The sequence below is a fragment of the Rhincodon typus genome, chromosome 16 (genome assembly GCF_021869965.1).
Source record: "Rhincodon typus isolate 14 chromosome 16, sRhiTyp1.1, whole genome shotgun sequence".
Classification (NCBI taxonomy): domain Eukaryota; kingdom Metazoa; phylum Chordata; class Chondrichthyes; order Orectolobiformes; family Rhincodontidae; genus Rhincodon; species Rhincodon typus.
The window spans coordinates 55,511,253-55,532,171 of NC_063347.1; the positions used below are offsets into that span (position 1 = coordinate 55,511,253).

The 20,919-nt window shown below is 43.1% G+C and overlaps 1 protein-coding gene across 1 annotated transcript in view; it reads left to right on the forward strand.

Moving 5' to 3' along the window:
- Positions 1-20,919, forward strand: part of dock3 (dedicator of cytokinesis 3) — an 821,127-nt gene that overhangs the window by 590,081 nt on the left and 210,127 nt on the right. Inside the window, exons 14-15 of the mRNA XM_048606243.1 lie at positions 8,030-8,136; positions 10,978-11,149. Coding sequence (XP_048462200.1) covers positions 8,030-8,136; positions 10,978-11,149 — 279 coding nt within the window. The remainder of the gene's footprint in view (positions 1-8,029; positions 8,137-10,977; positions 11,150-20,919) is intronic.

A 20,919-nucleotide genomic window follows, 5' to 3' on the forward strand; every position in this document is an offset into this window, starting at 1 on the left:
TATGTGAGGACGAGGGGGATTCTGTTTTGGTTGTTATTGCGGGGAGGGGGTGTGAGGGATGAGTTGCGGGAAATGCGGGAGATACGGTCGAGGGCGTTCTCGACCACTGACGGGGGGGGACGTTGCGGTGCTTGAAAAACGGGGACATCTGAGATGTTCGGGAGTGGAATGCCTCATCCTGGGAGCAGATGCAGCAGAGGTGAAGGAATTGGGAATAGGGGATGGCATTTTTGCAGGAAGGTGGGTGGGAGGAGGTGTATTCTAGGTAGCTGTGGGAGTTGATAGGCTTGAAATGGATATCAGTTTACAGGTGGTTGGCAGAGATGGAAACAGAGAGGTCCAGGAAGGAGAGAGAGGTATCAGAGATGGTCCAGGTGAACTTAAGGTTGGGGTAGAAGGTGTTGGTGAAGTGTATGAACTGTTCGAGCTCCTCGTGGGAGCACGAGGCGGCACCGATACAGTCATCGATGTAACGGAGGAAGAGGTGGGGTTTAGGGCCAGTGTAGCTACAGAAGAGGGATTGTTCCACGTAACCTGCAAAGAAGCAGGCACAGCTTGGGCCCATGTGGGTACCCATAGCCACCCCTTTTGTCTGTAGGAAGTGGGAGGAATTGAAAGAGAAGTTGTTAAGGGTGAGGATGAGGGTGTCAGTGGAGGGGGACTGGTTGGGCCTGCGGGACAGGAGGAAGCGGAGGGCCGTTAGGCCATCTGTGTGGGGAATGCAGGTATATAGGGACTGGACGTCCATGGTAAAGATGAGGTGTTGGGGACCGGGGAATCGGAAGATTTGGAGGTGGTGGAGGGCATGTGTGTGGTGTCACAGACATAGGTGGGGAGTTGCTGGACCAAGGGGGAGAAAATGGAGTGGAGATTACATTAGATAAGTTCGGTGGGACAGGAGCAGGCGGAGACAATAGGTCAACCAGGGTAGTCAGGTTTGTGGATTTTGGGAAGGAGATAGAAACGGGCAGTGCGGGCTTGGGGAACAATGAGGTTGGAGGCTGTGGGTGGGAGGTCACCTGAAGTGATGAGGTTGTGGATGGTTTGGGAGATGATGTTTTGGTGGTTGGGGGTGGAGTCATGATCAAGGGGGCGGTAGGAGGAGGTGTCAGCTATGCCTGTCTCTTTGTAGGTTACGTGGAACAATCCCTCTTCCGTAGCTACACTGGCCCTAAACTCCACCTCTTCCTCCGTTACATCGATGACTGTATCGGTGCCGCCTCGTGCTCCCACGAGGAGCTCGAACAGTTCATCCACTTCACCAACACCTTCCACCCCAACCTTAAGTTCACCTGGACCATCTCTGATACCTCTCCTCCCTGGACCTCTCTGTTTCCATCTCTGCCAACCACCTAGAAACTGATATCCATTTCAAGCCCACCGACTCCCACAGCTACCTAGAATACACCTCCTCCCACCCACCTTCCTGCAAAAATGCCATCCCCTATTCCCAATTCCTTCACCTCCGCTGCATCTGCTCCCAGGATGAGGCGTTCCACTCCCGAACATCTCAGATGTCCTCGTTTTTCAAGCACCGCAACTTCTCCCCCTCAGTGGTCGAGAGCGCCCTCGACCGTGTCTCCTGCATTTCCCGCAACTCATCCCTCACACCCCCTCCCCACAATAACAACCAAAACAGAATCCCCCTCGTCCTCACATACCACCCCACCAACCTCCGGATCCAACGCATCATCCACCGACACTTCTGCCATCTGCAATCTGACCCCACCACCAAAGATATTTTTCCCTCCCCACCCTTATCTGCTTTCCAGAGGGACCACTCTCTCCCTGCCTCTTGTCCGCTCCACACTCCCCTCCAGCCCCACCACACCCCGCATTTTTCCCTGCAATCGCAGGAAGTGCTACACTTGCCCCTTCACCTCCCGCCTCACCCCCATCCCAGGTCCCAAGAAGACCTTCCACATCAAACAGATGTTCACCTGCACATCTGCTAATGTGGTATACTGTATCCGCTGTTCCAGATGTGGCCCCCTGTACATCGGGGAAACCAAGTGGAGGCTTGGGGACTGCTTTGCGGAACACCTACGCTCGGTTCGCAACAAACAACTGCACCTCCCACTCCTTAGACGACATGTCCAACCTGGGCCTCCTGCAGTGCCACAACGATGCCACCCGAAGGTTACGTGAACAGCACCTCATATTTTGCTTGGGAACCCTGCAGCCCAATGGTATCAATGTGGACTTCACAAGCTTCAAAATCTCCCCTGCCCCAACTGCATCCCAAAACCTGCCCAGCTTGTCCCTGCCTCCCTAACCTGTCCTTCCTGCCACCTATCCCCCCCTCCCACCTCAAGCCGCACTCCATCTTCTACTACTAGCCTCATCCCGCCCCTTTGACCTGTCCTTCCTGGACTGACATATCCCCTCCCTAACGCCCCACCTACACTCACCTTTACTGGCTCCATCCCTGCCTCTTTGACCTGTCTGTCTCCTCTCCACCTATCCTCTCCTTTATCCATCTTCTATCCGTCTCCCCCTCTCTTCCTATTTATTTCAGAATCCCGTTCCCCTCCCCGATTTCTGAAGAAGGGTCTAGGCCTGAAACATCAGCTTTCCTGATCCTCTGATGCTGCTTGGCCTGCTGTGTTCATCTCGCTCTCCACCTTGTTATCTCAGATTCTCCAGCATCTGCAGTTCCTACTATCTCTGGGTAACCTCACACTTGGTTGCATTGAACGCCATCTGCCACAGTTTGCTCATGCACTTAAGTCTATCAATATTTGTTTGTACTTAAATGCTATCAGCTATACTGTGTATAATGCTTCCTACTTTGTTTCATCAGCAAGTTTCAACACATGACTTTAAATGCCATTATCTAAGCCATTAATAAATAATGGGAATAATTGAGGCCCCAACACGAATCCTTGTGGGACACCACATAGTTTCACTATCCGTAGATGCTGATTTGGGGGCAGGGGAGGTATCTTATGGCACAGTGGCAGTTTCTCTACCTTTAGGCCAGAATTACTGGGTTTAAGTTGCAGACGTCTGTCATAACATGTTTGAAGAGGTTGATTCAGAACATCCCATCACTGGATGTATCTAATATTCTATTTTGTTTGAGATTCTCAAACTTTTGTCAAAGTGCAAACGTATGCACATCTGCATGTGTTACACACTGTACAAAAGTGATATTAATGTAGATAAAGGGAACTTGAAATAACTCGAGAGAGGCCGGTATCCAGTTGCCAAGTCACCCTTCATTTACACGTGGAGAGTCCTTGACACTGATCCAGCTTCCCCAGAACCAGCTCTCAGAATGAACAGAAGCACTAATAGTCCTGTTTATATCTGTCAGTCAGGACTCCCTGATTGGACCATTTTAACAGCCCCAATCAGAGAACTCATTCTATGAGGTCCACCTGGCTGACCTCATTACAATCATTACACACTGAAATTGAGTGCAGGAAATGTGAAATTATACATTTTGGTAAGACATGAACAGGATACAATAAATGGTACAGTTCTCGAGGGGGAGCAGGAGCAGAACGACTGGAGGGGTGATGAAACCAAAACAAAATTGCTGATGTAGCTTGATGTTAGCAAATGTGAATTTTTGTATTTTGTGAAAACTGTGGGAAACAGTTTTGAGAATTTGCAACTAAAACAAGTAAAGTCACAGTCTTACAAGACCAGAGGGCTACTCTGTCATCACAGACAACTGACGGTGGTTTAATTTGAAGGTCACCATGTCTCAGGCAGGGGGAGAGGTTGAGAAGGAGAGTCCTTCATGGTAACTTTAGCTAATGCAGAAGTTGAACCCATGCTGTGGCATCACTCTGCATCACAACCCAGCCATATAGTCAATTGAGCTAACTGACCTCCACAACAATAAAGGGTTCAAAACAACGTAGAATTAACTATTGCATGTTTTTTATTTTCTTAATCTGATATTCACTGTACAGATGGGCTTTGTTGACAGAAGATTGATGCTATCATCTGGAAACCATGTTTTCTGTAGTGATGCATACAGAAGGATTTAGGCTATACCTGCCCAAGTCATTGAAGACAGCATGTTGATGAAGAGATTTTGAAAGTGTGTGGACTGTATAAGTCAAGGCACAGAGAATAAAAGTGAGGAACCTTTGATAAATCCTCCATAAACATTGTTTTGGCCTCAACGTAGGGCACACGTTTTTGAATGTATGTGAAGATATTGGAGAGGATACAGTAAAGATTCACAAGAATCCACATTCTGGGTACAATCTTATTTGTGGATAGATTGGGAAATCCAGGGGTGCTTTTCCTTCAGGAAGAAAAAGGTTAAGTGGGAGGTTCGATCAAGATGAAGCACAAATCCTTAGAGGGTAGTTCAGAATACAGAAACAAGGCTAAGGCAACTGAGGGATTGAGAATTTTCAAATTGGGGCATTGCATAACTAGGAACCAATGGAAGTCAGCAACCATATGGATGGTGGGAAGTCGGGCATTGCAAGTTAGGACATGGGCAGCAGAGTTTTGGGTGGCTTCACATTTTACAAAGTGGTTCATTTGATTGTGGACTCAATTCCACTCCCTTGAAAGAGTGTACAGAAAAGGTTTACCATGACATATCCTCCAAACCAGGCAATTAGCTATTGGAAGAAATTGGACAAATTTGATTTATTTTCTGAAGAAGGGTCACCAGACCCGAAACATTAACTCTGATTTTTTCTTCACAGATGCTACCAGACCTGCTGAACTTTTCCAGCAACTTCTGTTTTTGTTCTCGACTTATTTTCACTTGAATGTCAGAGGCTGAGGGGCAACTTGATTATGAAATTATAAGAGGTATAGATAGAATGGATAGTTGGAGTCTTTTTCCCCAAAGCAGAAATGTCAATTGCCAGGAAATGTAGGTTTAAGGTAAAAGGGGAAAGTTTAAAGACGTAATAGGCAATTCTTTTTTAAACAGAGGATGGTGTATGCCTGCAATGTGCCAGAGGTGGTGGTAGAAGCAGCTACAGTAGCAACATTGAAGGGGCATCTTGACAGATGCATGAATAGGCCAGAAATAGTTGGATATGGGTCGCATAGAGGCAAAAGGTTTTTAACTTAGGAAGGTGTCATGTGTCAGTGTAGGCTTGGTGAATGAGGGACCTGTTCCTGTGCTGTACAGTTCTTTGAGTCAATATCTGCAAGAGAGGAAGAATGAAGAAAGATGTAAAAGATTCATATTTATCAAAATATGTGAATTCTGACTGCAGAATAATGTGTAATACTCTTGACCAGCGCAGAACATCTGATCATGGATGTTAAAAAATACTGCCACAATTTGAGATACCTTGTTGTCCCTCAGAAGAATATTGTTTTCAATACCCTGGAATTCATAGTAAGAGCCAACAGAACAGATCTTGACATTCACATTGCTGACAATGTTCAAAGTTTTTATGCAGCCCTTAGAGAGACTTACTTGAATATATGTCTAATACAGCATTGCCATATGAATTCAGAGCAGGAGTAGGCCATCAGTCTTGGAGCTTGCTCTGCCATTCAATAAGATCATAGTTGATTTGATTGCAACTTCAAATCCACATCCCCACCTACACTTAGTCATCTTTCACCACCCCACTCACCACCGCTCCCCCCCCCCCCCCCCCCAGCTTATCAACAATCCATCTACCTCAGTCTTAAAACTATTCCACCAGCTGCTTCCACCAACTTTTCAGGAATAGAGTTCCAAAAACTCTCAACCCTCTACCAAAGAAAAACAATTGCCTCATCACTATTTTAAAATGGATGATCCCTGATTTTTAAACAGTGATCCCTAGTTCTAAGTTCTCCCATAAGAGGAAACATACACTCCACATCTACAGAGTCAAGACACCTCAAAATCTTTTATGCTTCAATGAAGTCACGTATTACTGTTAATTCCACTGGATAAAAGCCTCACCTATCCAAACTTTGATCTTGAGACACACACACCCACACTCTCACTTAGTCAGTCACTCAAATCACTCTCTCTCATTATCTGTCTCTTCTCTCTCCTCTTTTTCTTCCAGGTTGTAGTTTGTAAACCCTCTCTAAAGTGCCTCCAACATAGTTACTTCCTTAGTTATATGACCAATACTATGCACAGTACTCCACATGTGACCTTGCCTGTATAACTGAAGCACGACCTCTCTACTTTTGTGTACAATTCTCCTTTAGATAAATGGTAACATTAGATTTACTAATTACTTGTTGTACCTGAATGCTAACCTTTATAATGCATGCACCAGGACCAAATTCTTTTGCATCTCAGAGATGTGTATCTCTCACCATTTATTATTCTTGCTAATATGGACCATTCACTTGTTCCAATATTAGACATTTGCCGTATCTTTGCCACTCAGTTAATCTATATCTTTTTGTAACCTCATTATGTCCTCTTCACATGAGGTACAGGAGATCTATGGCACCTGTGGGAATAGCAAGAGACAACGATGTTCTTCAAACAATCAGGTGTCTGAGCCATATAGAGTCCTAAAGCAAGAAATTTGATTTAAATCCGGAAAATCAGATAAGGTTAAGAAAGAGAGATTTCCAATATTAACTAACTTCTGAAGGATGAACAGGAGGTATGACACAGCCCAGTCTATCATGAAAACCAGCCTTCCTTCCATTGACTGTCTATACTTCCCGCTGCCTCAGGAAAGCAGCTATCATAATCAAAGACCCCTCCCAGCCTGGTTACAGGACAGGTAGATAAGGTGGTTAAAAAGGTATGTGGGATACTTGCCTTTATTAGTCAAGGCATTGAATACAAGAGCTAGGAGGTTTTAATGGAAACCGAAAGAACTATGGATGCTGTAAATCAGGAACAAAAACAAAGTTGCTGGAAAAGCTCAGCAAGTCTGGCAGCATCTGTGATGGAAAAAACAGAAGTTAACTTTTCGGGTCCGGTGACCCTACCTCAGAACAGAGGAAGGGCCACCTGACCTGAAACGTTAACTCTATTTTTTCCTTCACAGATGCTGCCAGACCTGCTGAGCGTTTCCAGCAACTTCGTTTTTGTTCGAGGTTTTAATGGAAGTGTATACAATGTTAATTAGGCCATAACTACGCTGTCTGTAGTTCTGGTCACCATACTATTGGAAGAATGTGATTGCACTAATGAGCATGCAGAGAAGATTTATCAATATGGTTCTCTACGAAAAGAGATGGATAGGATGCGATTGTTTTTCTCAGAGCAGAGAAAGCTGAGGGGATGCACAAAGTTATGATGGCATAGACAGGCTAAATAGGGAGAGACTTTTCCCCATAGTAGAGGGGTCAGTAACCTGGGGACTGTGTTGAAGAAAGATGGAGGTGATTTAGAGGGGATTTGAGGAAAAATGGTTTTACCCAGATGGTGGTGGGTATCTGGAACTCACTGCCTAAAATGGTGGCAAAGGCAGAAACCCTTGACAGTTTAGTAGTATTTAGAGAAGCACTTGAAACACCATAGCATCCAAATCTACGGGCCAAGTGATGGAAAATTGGTTTAGAATACATGGATGCTTAATGACTGGCATGGACTCAAATGGGCCAAAGGGCCTTTTTCCACACTGTAAAAATTATATGATTCTAACAGTGAAAAGTTAGACTTTCAGGAGAACCAGACAGGTTGATTGGCAATAATTATGACAGAACGCATTATTTTAAATTCACTCACTGCTGAATTTACCAGCCCTAACTTTGTCATATTTAGTAGGGACTTAGTGGTCAAGCACTCTAGGTTCATTCCAAGATCCCTTTTAATGCCATCTGAGAACATCTGTGGAGGAGCAGGATAACCCTGACAGCATATTTCAGATTCCTGTGTTTAAATGTGCACGTGTAGATGCCAGCTGTTGCTGTCCAATTCACTCAATGATAACAGTGAGCAATGTTATCCTCACCATTATTACAAATTCAAGTTCAGGACCATCAATGTGTATGTTTTGGTTTAGCACTATAAACAGACCACAACAGATGTAGCAGATCTGTTCTATAGTACAGATAACATTAAAGATTGTTCCATTGCTCTTATCCACGGTTCTAATTTCAAAATCCAATTTTCATTTAGCAAAAGATAAAGGTGAAAAGAAGCTATTCGGTTTTGCATTTACACCACTGATGCGTGACGATGGTACAACACTCTCGGATGATATTCATGAACTATACGTCTACAAGGTAATCAGGGTTCTCTTTGATCACCTGTCAGACATAGTTTCTCCTGTTATAATGTTGCACATCAGTTTAAGTATGGTATCCTGTCAACAACCATTCACTGCTATTCAGATTCAAACTCATTCAATGGTCCTTGCAAATGGCTGTAGCCTAGAACGTTCAGCAATCTGTTATGGGTGTCAGTGCCTCCTCCTACCTGCAACAATCAGCTGGAATTATAGATACCCTGCAACGCTATACTGGGGTAAAAGATACACCTTGACATCCTCTTTAGCACAGATACTCCCCTCATTTGAGGCTTCCAGGCTCCTCCTCAATGATTTTCTAGGATCAAAACCCAACCTCTCTAATGGTCAACAGAAGCATCAACACATTCCTCATTACTCTTCCGCAGTCATATTCTGAAGTCAACAGTCCATTTCCTAACAGAATGCCTGTTTTTAACCAATGACATGCCATGCGTTGAAATATAGAGAGACTTGTATTGCAGTCATGCAGTTTAATCCAGCGTGCAGATATTAGATTCTTCTTAGCCCTTTGCCACTGGTCTTCAATACAAGTAACTGTTATTCTGCATCTTTCACAATTTAAATGCAATTCAATTTGATTTTTCTTCCTGTCTTTGAGGAGTGTGGTGATGCTACAGTTGTTGTCTGTGGGTTATTATAGTTGCCATAGGCATTAATTTATTGTGGCCAGCTTTTAAGCAAACATAGTCGGAATCAATTTTGAACAAATCAATCTGAAAACACTGTCAAATGTTCTTGTGAACCTGCTGTAATTGCCACAAAATGATTTATTTGGTAAATCCAGATATTGAATGAATAGAGAAAGTTGGTGTTGGCATGGCAGGTTCTGAATTAATCAGCAAAGTTCCCAAAATTCTGGTTTGGACAGGTTATTGGTTTCAAAGTGGTAATTGTTCAGTACACTTACCAACACAGCATGATTGTATTGCCTCCCTGAAAGAACAGTTTTAATTTTGAAGAACTGTAAATCATTCGTGCAAAGTATTTCTCCAGTTTCCTTTTCCAATTCTTATTAGTTTCGCTTCCACAATCCTTTCAGAAAGCATGTTTCAGATCACTACACTTCACTACATAAGAACATAATGGCAATTATCACCATTACGAAGGTGAAAATTATCCTGAAGGACTGACCATAGGCGTGCCCTAGCTCAATAAATAACTGCAGCACATTAGCTGAAGGACGAAATGGAAATGGTGCACTGGCAGGTTCAGCTTGAGAACTGTTCTGTGGTCATTCTAACTCTCAGTATAATAAATGCATTGATTTCAGTCCTGTAGGGCCCCATTTATAATTCTACCATAGTATCAGCACCATGATATAATAGAAGTGATGCAATCACCACATTTCAATGAATCACTGCTGGAGGCAACACAATAGAAGGCAGATGAGACATGCTATGTCTCCAGTTATTTCTATATGGTCCCTGCTACTCAAGAGGCATCTGACCCAGCATTATCATGTTGACAATCAGCCCTGCCAACTGATGTGAGGTCCAATTTCCAAGTTTTGACTTTGGAGATCCAGGTCATAATCACTCAAAGAACATGTGCTTGGCTGCAAGAAGGGAAAATAACTTGTATAACTTATAAAGGTAGGCACACACCATACAGGCCAAGTAATTTTGAATAATGTCTGTTGTGATAAAGACCTCAAGGTAGTGTGACATGATTTCTCACACACAAAGCCATGTTGACTATCCCTAATTAGTCCTTACATTTCCAAATACATGTAAATCATGCCCCTCAGAATCCCCTCCAGCAACTTGCCCTCCACTGATGTCAGGCTCACCGGTCTATAGTTCCCTGGCTTTTCCTTACCACCTTTCTTAAATAGTGGCACCACGTTAGCCAACCTCCAGTCTTCCGGTACCTCACCTGTGGCTATCGATGATGCAAATACCTGAGCAAGGGGCCCAGCAATCACTTCCCTAGCTTCCCTCCCCAGAGTTCAAGGGTACACCTGGGTCCCAGGGATTTATCCACGTTTATGCATTTTAAGATGTCCAGCACCACCTCCTCTGTAATAAGTATGCTTTAAGATATCACTATTTATTTCTTTAAGTTCCCTAGCTTCCATACCCTTCTCTGCAGTAAACACTGATGAAAAATACTTTAGTATCTCACCTATCTCCTGCAGTTCCACACATAGGCAACCTTGCTGATCTTTAAGGGGCTCTATTGTCTCCCTAGTTACCCTTTTGTCCTTAATGTATTCGTAGGATTAAGGAGAATCCAAAGGGTTTCTATTTGCCAAAGTTATCTCATGACCCCTTTTTGCCTTCCTGATTTCCCCTTTAAGCATACTCCTCCTGCCCTTTTACTCTTATAGGAATTTACTTTTCCCTGCTGTCTATACCTGACCTATGCTTCCTTCATTTTCTTGACCAGAACCTCAATCTCTCTAGTCATACAGCATTCCTTACACCTACCAGCCTGTCCTTCACCCTAACAAGTTCTGTACAACATTTCCACCCTTTGGTATCACAGCCTACTTGTGATAAAAATAAATATTTTTACTGTTTTTTGTTGAGCAGTAACTTTAAATTCTGTTTTAGAAATGAACATCACATCTGAAAGGAGATCAATTAACTAATCAATATGATGGTGTGTATTTTATAAGACTGATTACTGAAGCTTTTGCTTACCAACCTATCAGCTGAGATGTATACTGAAAGCCATGGAATAAGTCACTTTGTGGCCTTTTGGCAAAAGGATGAAGCTGCAGAAAATGTGGGCTGTAGAGAGGAGGGCAAGATGAATGATGGGAGATTAACTATAGGAAGAATAAAATTAACCTTGAAATTTTATTTTGCAGTGTGATGAAAATAGCACTTTCAGTAACCATGGTCTCTACCTGGGTCTTCCCTGCTGTAAAGACGACTTCAATGGCTGTCCCAACATTCCCTCCAGTCTCATTTTTCAACGAAGTACCAAGGAGTTCTTTTGGATCTCAACCTTACTCTCATCTACTAAACTGACGCAGAATGGTAATATTGTACTATTTTATGTTATCTTCCAAAGTTTTCAAAGCTGATTTAGATATTACCTGTTTCTCACAAGTATCCAAATCAATACTAGCTCCTATTGGAAACTGGTGTAAGCAGGCTTAACATCTCAAATCTCTTTCTGCTATCTTTGTCGTGGTCTTAATGGTGGTTTTATCCTTCTGGTAGAGTACCAGCGACTGCAATTCCAGTCAACCATCTTAAATGATCGTACACAAGTATCATATGGTTTAATTTCAGAGCCAATGAGTCTGACTTTGCTTAATGATGTTATATTGTATGCTTCAGGTATCTGTTGTTTTAACATTTGTCGTGTGATATAATGTTGGGCTCTGGACAAAGAAGCATAGAAGCTGCCTTACTTTGTCCAGCCATGTTATTAGTTTTGATCACCACTTTTCTGTGTGGAATGAATAGTTATGACTCTGCAGACTGAAATATTATACTGAAGTAAGAGAACTTAAATATAGTCTAACCAAAAGTTCTAACAATGATTAATTTTAAATGGACAACAGGTGTAACAATAGCAAAAGCCTATTTGAAAATAAATAATACCCAAATGTTGGTTTAAGATCAGTTCAAAGTGCTGGTCTGGTTAGTAAGGTGAACATTGCGACCTAGGATGTTAGACTGGGCAGCCTTCATCTAGGTACTTCTGTCAGGATATTGATGGAGTTTGAGCACTTCTTGGTTTGTAGTGCTGTGGTCCCTTTCGATATAGCATGTTAAAATCTTATCACTTTATGATCCTTCTCAGTCTGGAGCTGAACTGAAAGCAATTGTGCATTGCAGAGGACATTTTATACAACAAAACAGCAACATCTTTCAGTCATAGGGGTGGAAATTTTGACCTAAATGAGCGCCTGAGTACAGGCATGGTGAGAAAACATAAGGATTGTGGGAAACCAATTCCAACCCACCAACCTCCGTGTTTAACTATGATAGGCTGCTTTCACGTGTCCTTCTCAGGAAAGTTTGACTTTCCACTAACATTTGTTAATCATTTAACTAGAGCAACATTTCAGTCCACTTTTAAATTCACCTTAACATCCCAGCCATTGGATTTCCTAAAACTCACTGGTGCAAGCAGGCAGGAAAAAAAAAATCAGTAGCAGTTGCAGGGTTTACATGAAATTCAAATAAATATTTAATACTCATAACTGCCGTCTTTCCTGATAAGCGGAAAGAGTTTAGCTAGAATCCGTTTGCTGAGTGTTTCCATTCTGAAATTGTGTTGTGGTGTACGACAAGATGTGTCTAGTTTGTCTTGGATGAGACTTTGGACAGGGCTACAATGTGACCAACACAGCTGCAGGCTGCTAGTAAGAGGGAAGCAGAGTGGTGCAACTCACATGAGGCACTACACACAACATAAATGTTCAAGCAGTGGCAACAGAAGATACTGCTGTTCCTTGACATGGAACAGTTTCTCTGGAGGTTCTGTTTGTCACATCAGGCAGTGGCTCACATCTGCGAAATTCTAAAGAAACCCTGCTCCCTGATGGCCACGTATTATTGGTAACTATCAAAATTACCATCATGCTCAAAATTTGCCTCACAAATATTCCAGGGGTCTATTGGAAACGCATCCAGATTTTCAGTAGGTAGTCCACAAATACATGAAGCAGGTGACTGGTTGTTTGTCAGTGCCGGTAATTATATAAACATTTTTAGCAATAATGCTTGTCACAATGAGCAACCATTTAGGAATACAGCTCTGGCTGCCTTCCCAGATGTGTTGGCCACAATTCACTGTATGCATTTGGCAATCTGCACATACTTATATTAAACAGGAGAATTGTGAACACTTTGGACTTCCATTCCATTCAGTGTCCATGTAGGGTGCAACCACAAAAAAAAGTACATTTGCAGATTCATGGGAAGCTGCCACATGCTTTCAAACTGCAACCATCTCCTCAACGTCTTTGCACCTGGAAACGTACTTAAATAGTGGCCTCAAGGAGGCACAGCATATCCACTTCAAACTAAGCTGATGACAGCTGTTAAAAAGCTGACCAATGAAGTCAAAGAGCATTTTGACTAATACCGACTTGCTGAATATATTCTTCATGTATCTGAGAGGTATATACATCAGCCAAAGTGTGTAGAATGGCCATGTTCCAACAGTGTTGCATGGCAACTTGATTTAAGCCTGCAGGAGCAACATGTTATGGGTTCTTCATGGAGGATCTTAAAGAGATGGAGGAAGCCTAGGAGGAGTGCAAGGCAGCACCAGTTATTCACGTTGCTCCCAGGATGACCTTATTAATGCATTCTTTATTTAGTTTGGAAAAGTGGACCAACCTCAGAAGCATTTGCATGGCATTCTTCATGATCCCCTGTATAATTAAAAATATAATGGATAGACTGAATTAATGTGAACATTTTTCAGATAATCAGAAAGCCAGCATGAAATCAATAAAAGGTTAGTCATGCCTGAAACACTTGATTGGACATTTCACGGAATTGATTGAAGTAGTGGATAGGGAACTGTCTATAGACATTAAAGTTCCTACTAAGTACCTTTTAGGTAAAGGCAAAGGCAGTAATGAAGGCAAATTATTGACCTTGTTAGGAAATCAGCTGATTGGCAGGGAATTGAAAGTATGGATTTTTGATTGGAACTGGGATTAGGGTGGTCTTAATTGGCACAATGGGGGTGGTGTTTTGGCGCACTGGTAGTGTCCCTACCACTGGACCAAGAGACTGGGGATCAAGTCCCACCTGCTCCAGACGTGTGTAATAACAACATCTCTGAACAGGTTGTTTAGAAAAATAGGTAAAAATAAAAAGAAACTTTTAAAAATTATTGGCATCCTACAAGGAATTGAATTGTGGCTCCAGTTCTTCACTATATTTATTAAGGACATTGAAGGGTTCTTGTAGTGCAGTGGTAATGTCCCACCTGCTCTAGAGATGTGGAAAAACATCGCTGAACTGGTTGATCAGAAAATATTTTTTTAAATTGTTTTGATAGGATAGCTAGTCATATATTCAAGTTAGCCAATGACATAAAGATAGGCAGCACTGTGGTTAGCATGGAATTACAAAGAAATAAAAATGCATTCTATAAATGGTTAAAATTGGGTCAGGTAGATTTCAATGTAGGTAAATGTGAAGTTATCCATATGAACCTTAAAAAAAAAGGAAAGTTCACTTCAATATCATCAAAAGCTGGAAACAGTGAAGGTTCAAAGAGACTTTTAGATCCACGTGCATAGATTATTAAAATGTCAGAAAATAATTAAAATGCTGATCTCACCTTGGCTTCAACTCCACTTTCCTGCCCACTCTGCATAACCCTTCAGCCCATTATTAAAAATCTGTCAACCTCCTTATTAAATTTACTAAATATCCCAGCATTCAAGACACTCTGGGGTAGTGAATTCCACAGATTCACGACCCTTTGAGAGAATTTCTCTTCTCATTTTAAATCTGCTACCCTTTATCCTAAAACAGTAACAGCTCATTCTAGATTGCCGCTCATGAAACATCCTCTCAATGTCTACCTTATCAATCCCCTTTAGTATCTTATATACACCACAATTAGGTATCATCTCATTCTTCTAAGCTTCAGAGAATATTGACCTAAACTTCTCAACCTCTCTTCATAAGACAACCCTTCATCTCCAGAAGAGATTCACTAGATTGATTCTGAAGTGCTGTGAGCCTGAAGGAAATACAGCATAGATTTACCAAAATGGTACAAAAATAGAAATTGCTGGCGAAACTTAGCAGGTTTAGCAGCATCTGTAGGGAGAAAGCAGAGTTACCATTTCAACTCTGGTGACTATTCATCAGGACTAACAGTAGCTAGAAAAAAAATGGTATTTATGCCAAAGATGGGGTTGGGGATGGTAGGGGGAAAGAGGTGGATGGATAAGTGGAGACAGAGCCTAGAGCTAGAGATATAACATGAGTAAGCAGATTATTGGTAGTAGGTCAGACAGAAGAGAAAGCTGGTTTAGTGATAATGAGAGCTGAGAGTAGGAGAGAATGGGTAGGCTGTGCTGAAAGCAACCCATGTCAAGTGATAATAAGGCTGAGTGTGGTCTGGTTGTGCTAATAGCAACTCATCAGGACAGAGGATGACTGTGTGGGAGTGGGTGAAAAATATTGAAGGTGGAATCAGATACTAAATGTTCTTGACATTGAGTACCACAGGCTGCAGGATCCCTAAGCAGAAAATGCAGATGCTGTACTTTGAGCTTGCACTGAAACTCGCTAAAACACTGCAACAGGCTTGCACAGAAATGTTGGCATGGGATCATGGTGTATTTAAGCGGCAGGCAACTGGAAGCTCAGGGTCATTTGTACAGACAAACATAGGTATAATAAAACGGTCACCCAGTCTGCACTTCATCTCCCCAGTGTAGAGGAGGCCACACTGAACAGCGCATACAGTAGACTAGATTAAATGAAAGTAAATCACAGTTTTACCTGGAAGGAATGTCTGAGACCTTGGATAATGAGGAGGGAGGAGGTAAATGGATAAATGTTACATCTACTGTGATTGATTGAGAAAGTGGTGCGTGAGGATATGTTGGGCTTGGAGGAGGACTGGACCAGTGTGCCCCGGAGCAACTGTCCTTGTGGAATTCTGACAAAGGAGGGGAGGGGAATGTGTCTGGTTGTGACATCCTGTTAGAGGTGACAAAAAAAATGGTAGCTGACAATTCTTTGAATGCAGAGTCTGATGGGGTGGTAAGTGAGAACCAGGGAACATTATCGTTATTAAGAAAGGGAAGAGAAGGAGTGAGGGCAGAAATGCAGGAGATCGGTCAGGTATGGTAGCGGGGGATCCTTGGTTGAGGAAAAAGTGGAGGTTTCTGAGGCTGTCCTGTGGAAGGTGGCATTATCAGAACAGATGAAGAGTTGGAGAAGCTGGGATAATGGAATGGAATCCTTACAAGAAGCAGGATGTGAGGATGTTTAGTTCAGCTAACTGTGGAGATTGTAATGGATATGGGTGGCCAGCCTATCCCCAACAACGAGAACAGAGGTTGAGGAAAGGAAGGAGGAATTGGAGATGGATTAGATGAAGTTGAAATTGGAAGGAAAGTTGATAAATTTTTCCAGTTCCAAAAAGAGAGGGAAGTAGCACTGATGAAGTCATCTATGTACCAGAAGAGGAGTTGTGGGGAGGTTCCCGAGTAGGACTGGAACAAGGTGTGGCCATGGTTCTCCGCATGAGCCCCACTTATCTGTGTAAACAAGGAATGTTCCACATGCCCCATAATGACGCAGATAAGTGGGGCTCATGTGGAAAGCCATGGCCACTCCTTGTTCTAGTCCCACTTAACTTGTCTTCTGGCCTGGCCTACTATCGTTAATCCTTTTTATCTGCCTACCCCTTTTATATTTCTCTAGGCTCTGTCTTCACTTATCCACTCACCTCTTCCACAAGTAACATTTGCACCACACATGCTAGGCAATGACCATCTCCAATAAGAGGTGATCTAACTACCACCCCTTGACATTCAATGGTGTTACCAACACTGGGTCACCCACTATCAACATCCTGGGGGTTACTATTGACCTGAAACTCAACTGGTCATGCCACATAAACAGTGGCTACAACAGCAGGTCAGAGTCTAGGAATACTGTGGTGAATAACTCACCTGACTCCCCAAAGCCTGTCCATTGTATACAAGTCACAAGTCAGGAGTGTGATGGAATACTTCTCACTAGCTTCTTCCTTTTGCTCAAACTCTCCAGTCCTGACACCAAGCTTATAAATCGTTTTTGCCTCCTCTCAAGTTTAACACCACCCTTCCTCTAGAAGAGCAACCAGAATTACACACTTTATTCTAGAAGTGGCCTCACTAATGTCCTATGTTGTAGGCTATAGGACATCCCAACTCCTATACTTGAAGCACTAGCCAATGAAGGCAAGCGTACCAAACGCCTTCTTCACCACACTGTCTACCTGCGACTCCACTTTCAAGGAACTATGCACCTGCACCCCAAGTCTCTTTGTTCAGTAACACACCCCAGGGCCCTACCATTAACTGTGTAAGTTCTTCCCTGGTTTGCTTTCTCCAGTTTTCTTCCATTTGCTCACAGCAAAGTCAACAAGACATGACTGTGGGGGGGAGGAGTGTGGACATTTTCTCCCTTTCACACCATTAACAGCCATTTGGCATCTCAATCGCTCCTTCACCACCATTAACAACATCTGCCTTTGGCTCTGGGCACCCTCACTATCTGTTCCCCTTGTTCTTACTCCCACTCTGTCTATAACAAAAACAATCACTCTCCTGCCCCTTTCAATTCTGAAGAAGAGTTATATCAGACTCTAGACATTAACTGTTCCTCTTTCCACGCAAAGTTTCCTGATTTGATGACTTCCTCCAGCACACTGTTTAGACTACATTACCCATGCTGCTTACAGAGTCACACATCTACATAGTGACGGCTAGCAGCTTGGTGTTGGGCAGAGGCTCAGCCTGTGGGTCCTGATGGGAGCTTTGGTTCTACAGCAGTTGGTAGACAATGGCTGAGAGTTTGAATGTGAGCACACGGGAGCCCCCAAGTGACTGTCATGTAGTACAGCTGGAATCAGGGGAGTGCCCCTGTAATTACTGAGCCTGCAGTGGGTGGAGGTGGAGTTGATAGACCTATAGATCCCCCCTCAATCAACACTGTCCCTCCACCAAAGAGTTAAAAGTTTAAAGAAGCCATTCACATTGAGATGCTCAGTTTAGAGGGCTGAAATACCCAGCTGATCGTGGAAAATTCCCGTTTGGAGAGCCAAACATCTCAGCTGTTCTCAAGGATAAGATCTCGGAGCAGAATTGGGCTATCGGCCATTGAGTCTGTTCTGCCATTCAATCATGGCGGATTTGTTTTTTAATCCCATTTACCTGCCTTCTTCCCGTGACCCTTGATCCCTTTACTAATCAAGAACCTGTCTATCTCTGTTTCAAAGATACTCAATGACTTGGCCTCCACAGCCTTCTGCAGCAATGAATTTCACTGATTTACCACCCACTGGCTGAGGAAATTCCTCCTCATCTCAATTCTAAAGGGCTGTCCCTTCACTGAGGCTGTGCCCTCTGCTCCTAGTCTGTCCTACTAATGGAAACATCTCTCTATGTCCATTCTATCCAGATATTTCTGTATTCGATAAATTTGAAGGAGAAAGCCCCCTCATCCTTCTAAATTCCAGAGTACAGACCCAGAGTCCTAAACACTCATATGTCAAGCCCTTCGTTCCCAGGATCAGTCTTGAGAGCTTCCTCTGGAGCCTGCAAGGCCAGGACATCCTTCCCTTAGATACAGGGGCCAAAATGCTCTCAATATTCCAAATGAGGCCTGACCAGTGCCTTGTACAACCTCAGCAGTATATCTCTGCTATTGTTTTCTAGCCCTCTTGTAATGAATACTAACATTGTGTGGCCTTCCTAACTGCCAATTTTTTAACCTGCATGTTAACCGTAAGGGAATCCTGAACTAGGACTTCCAAGCCCCTTTGTGCTTCAGATTTCTGAAGCCTTTCTCCATTTAGAAAATGACCTACACCTCTATTCTTCCTACCAAAATGCATAACCTCACATTTTCCCATATTGTATTCCATCTGCCACTCTCGAAGCCTGATCAAGTCCTTCTGCAGCCTCTCTGCTTCCACAACACAGCCTGTCCTTCCACCTATCTTTATGTCATCTGAAAATTTAACAATATCCTCTGTTCCTTTGTCCAGACAGTTTATGTATAGTGTGAATAGTTGTGGTCCCGACATTGACCCCTGTGGAACTCCATTAGTCACCGGCTGCCATTCTGAAAAGATCCCTTTATCGCCACTCTCCGCCTTCTGTTGGTCAGGCAATCCTCTATCCATGTTAGTACCTGGCCCCTAACACCATGGGCTGTTATCTTACTTAGCAGCCTCCTGTGCAGCACCTTGTCAAAGACCTTCTAGAAATCCAAATAGATCATATCCACTGGCTCTCCTTTGTCTAACTTTCTTGTTATCTCTGCAAAAAAATCTAACAGATTCATCAGGCATGACCTCCCTTCAACAAAGCTGTGCTGACTTAGCCCCATTGTACCGAGCGCTTCCAAGTACTCCGCAATCTCATCCTTAATAATGGACTCTAAAATCTTACCAATGACTGAGGTCAACTAACCAGCCTAGTAATACTATTATTTATGAAATGTCTTGTTAAGACAACTTTAACGAGAGATTCTTGCATTGTTACAATGACTGCTATCGGATGGACTGGCCTGTAGTTTCCTGTTTTCTTTTTCCATGTTATCTTGAATTGTGGTGTTACATTTGCTAGCTTCCAGTCTGGTGTGATGGCTGTATGATCTGGGAACTTTAGAAAAACTATAATCACTGGATCCACTATCATGGTAGATACCTCTTTAAGAACCCTTGGATGTAGCCCATCAGCTCCTTGGGATTTCTCAGATTTTAGTTCCTTAGGTTTCTTCAGTACCTCTTTGCTGAGATTAATTGCCTTAACTTGCTTGCTCTTTTTTTAATTCATTGATTACTCTCTATTCATGTTAAGTAATTTATGTTCTACTGTTAAAACAACCATGGATTGGAATTGGAGGGAATTTGTTTTATTGTTTTTCTTCAAACTTCAATACAGAGCCCATGCACCAAGGCCGGCCTCCCCACCCAGCAGCCTCCACAGTTGGAGTCCTAGAGCTGTACGGCATTGAAACAGACCTCAGGTCTAACTCATCCATGCCAACCAGATATCCTAAATTAATCTAGTCCTATTTGCCAGCATTTGGCCCATGTCCCTCTAAACCCTTCCTCTTCATATACCCGTCCAGATGCCTTTTAAACGTTGTCATTGTACCAGCCTCCAAGCAGTTCCTCTGGCAGCTCATTCCACAAACACACACCATACTCTGTGTGAAAAAGTTGCCCTTTGGATTCAATTCACCTCTCACCTTAAACCTATGCCCCTCATGATTTTATAAACCTCTGTAAGGTCACCTCTTAGCCTCCAACGCTCCAGGGAAAATAGCCCCAGCCTATTCAGCCTCTCCCCATAGCTCAAACCCTCCAATCCTGGCAATATCCTTGTAAATCTTTTCTGAGCCCTTTCAAATTTTACAGCTTCCTGCCGATAGCAGGGAGACCAAAATTGCATGCAGTATTCCAAAAGTGGCCTAACCAATGTCCTGTGCAGCTGCAACCTGACCTCCAACTCCTATACTCAATGCACTGATCAATAGAGGCATGCATACCAAACACCTTCTTCACTATCCTGTCTAACTGGGACTCCACATTCAAGGAACCATGAACCTGCACTCCAAGGTCTCATTGTTCAACAACACTCCCCAGGACCTTACCACAAAGTGTTTAAGTCCTACCCTGATTTGCCTTTCCAAACTGCAGCACCTCATAATTTATCTAAATTAAACTCCATCTGTCACACCTTGGTCCGTTGGCCCATCTGATCAAGATCCTGTTGTGCTTTGAGGTAACCTTCTTTGCTGTCCACTACACCCATAATTTTGGTATCTTCTGCAAACTTACTAACCATACCTCCTATGTTCACATCCAAATCATTTATATCAATGACGTAAAGCAGTGGACCCAGCATCGATCCTTGTGGCACACTGCTGGTCACAGGCCTCCAGTCTGAAAAGCAACCCTCCACCACCACCCTCTGTCTTCTACCTTCAAGCCAGTTCTTGTTCCAAATGAGATAGTAGGAACTGCAGATGCTGGAGAATCTGAGATAACAAGGTGTAGAGCTGATGAACACAGCAGGCCAAGCAGC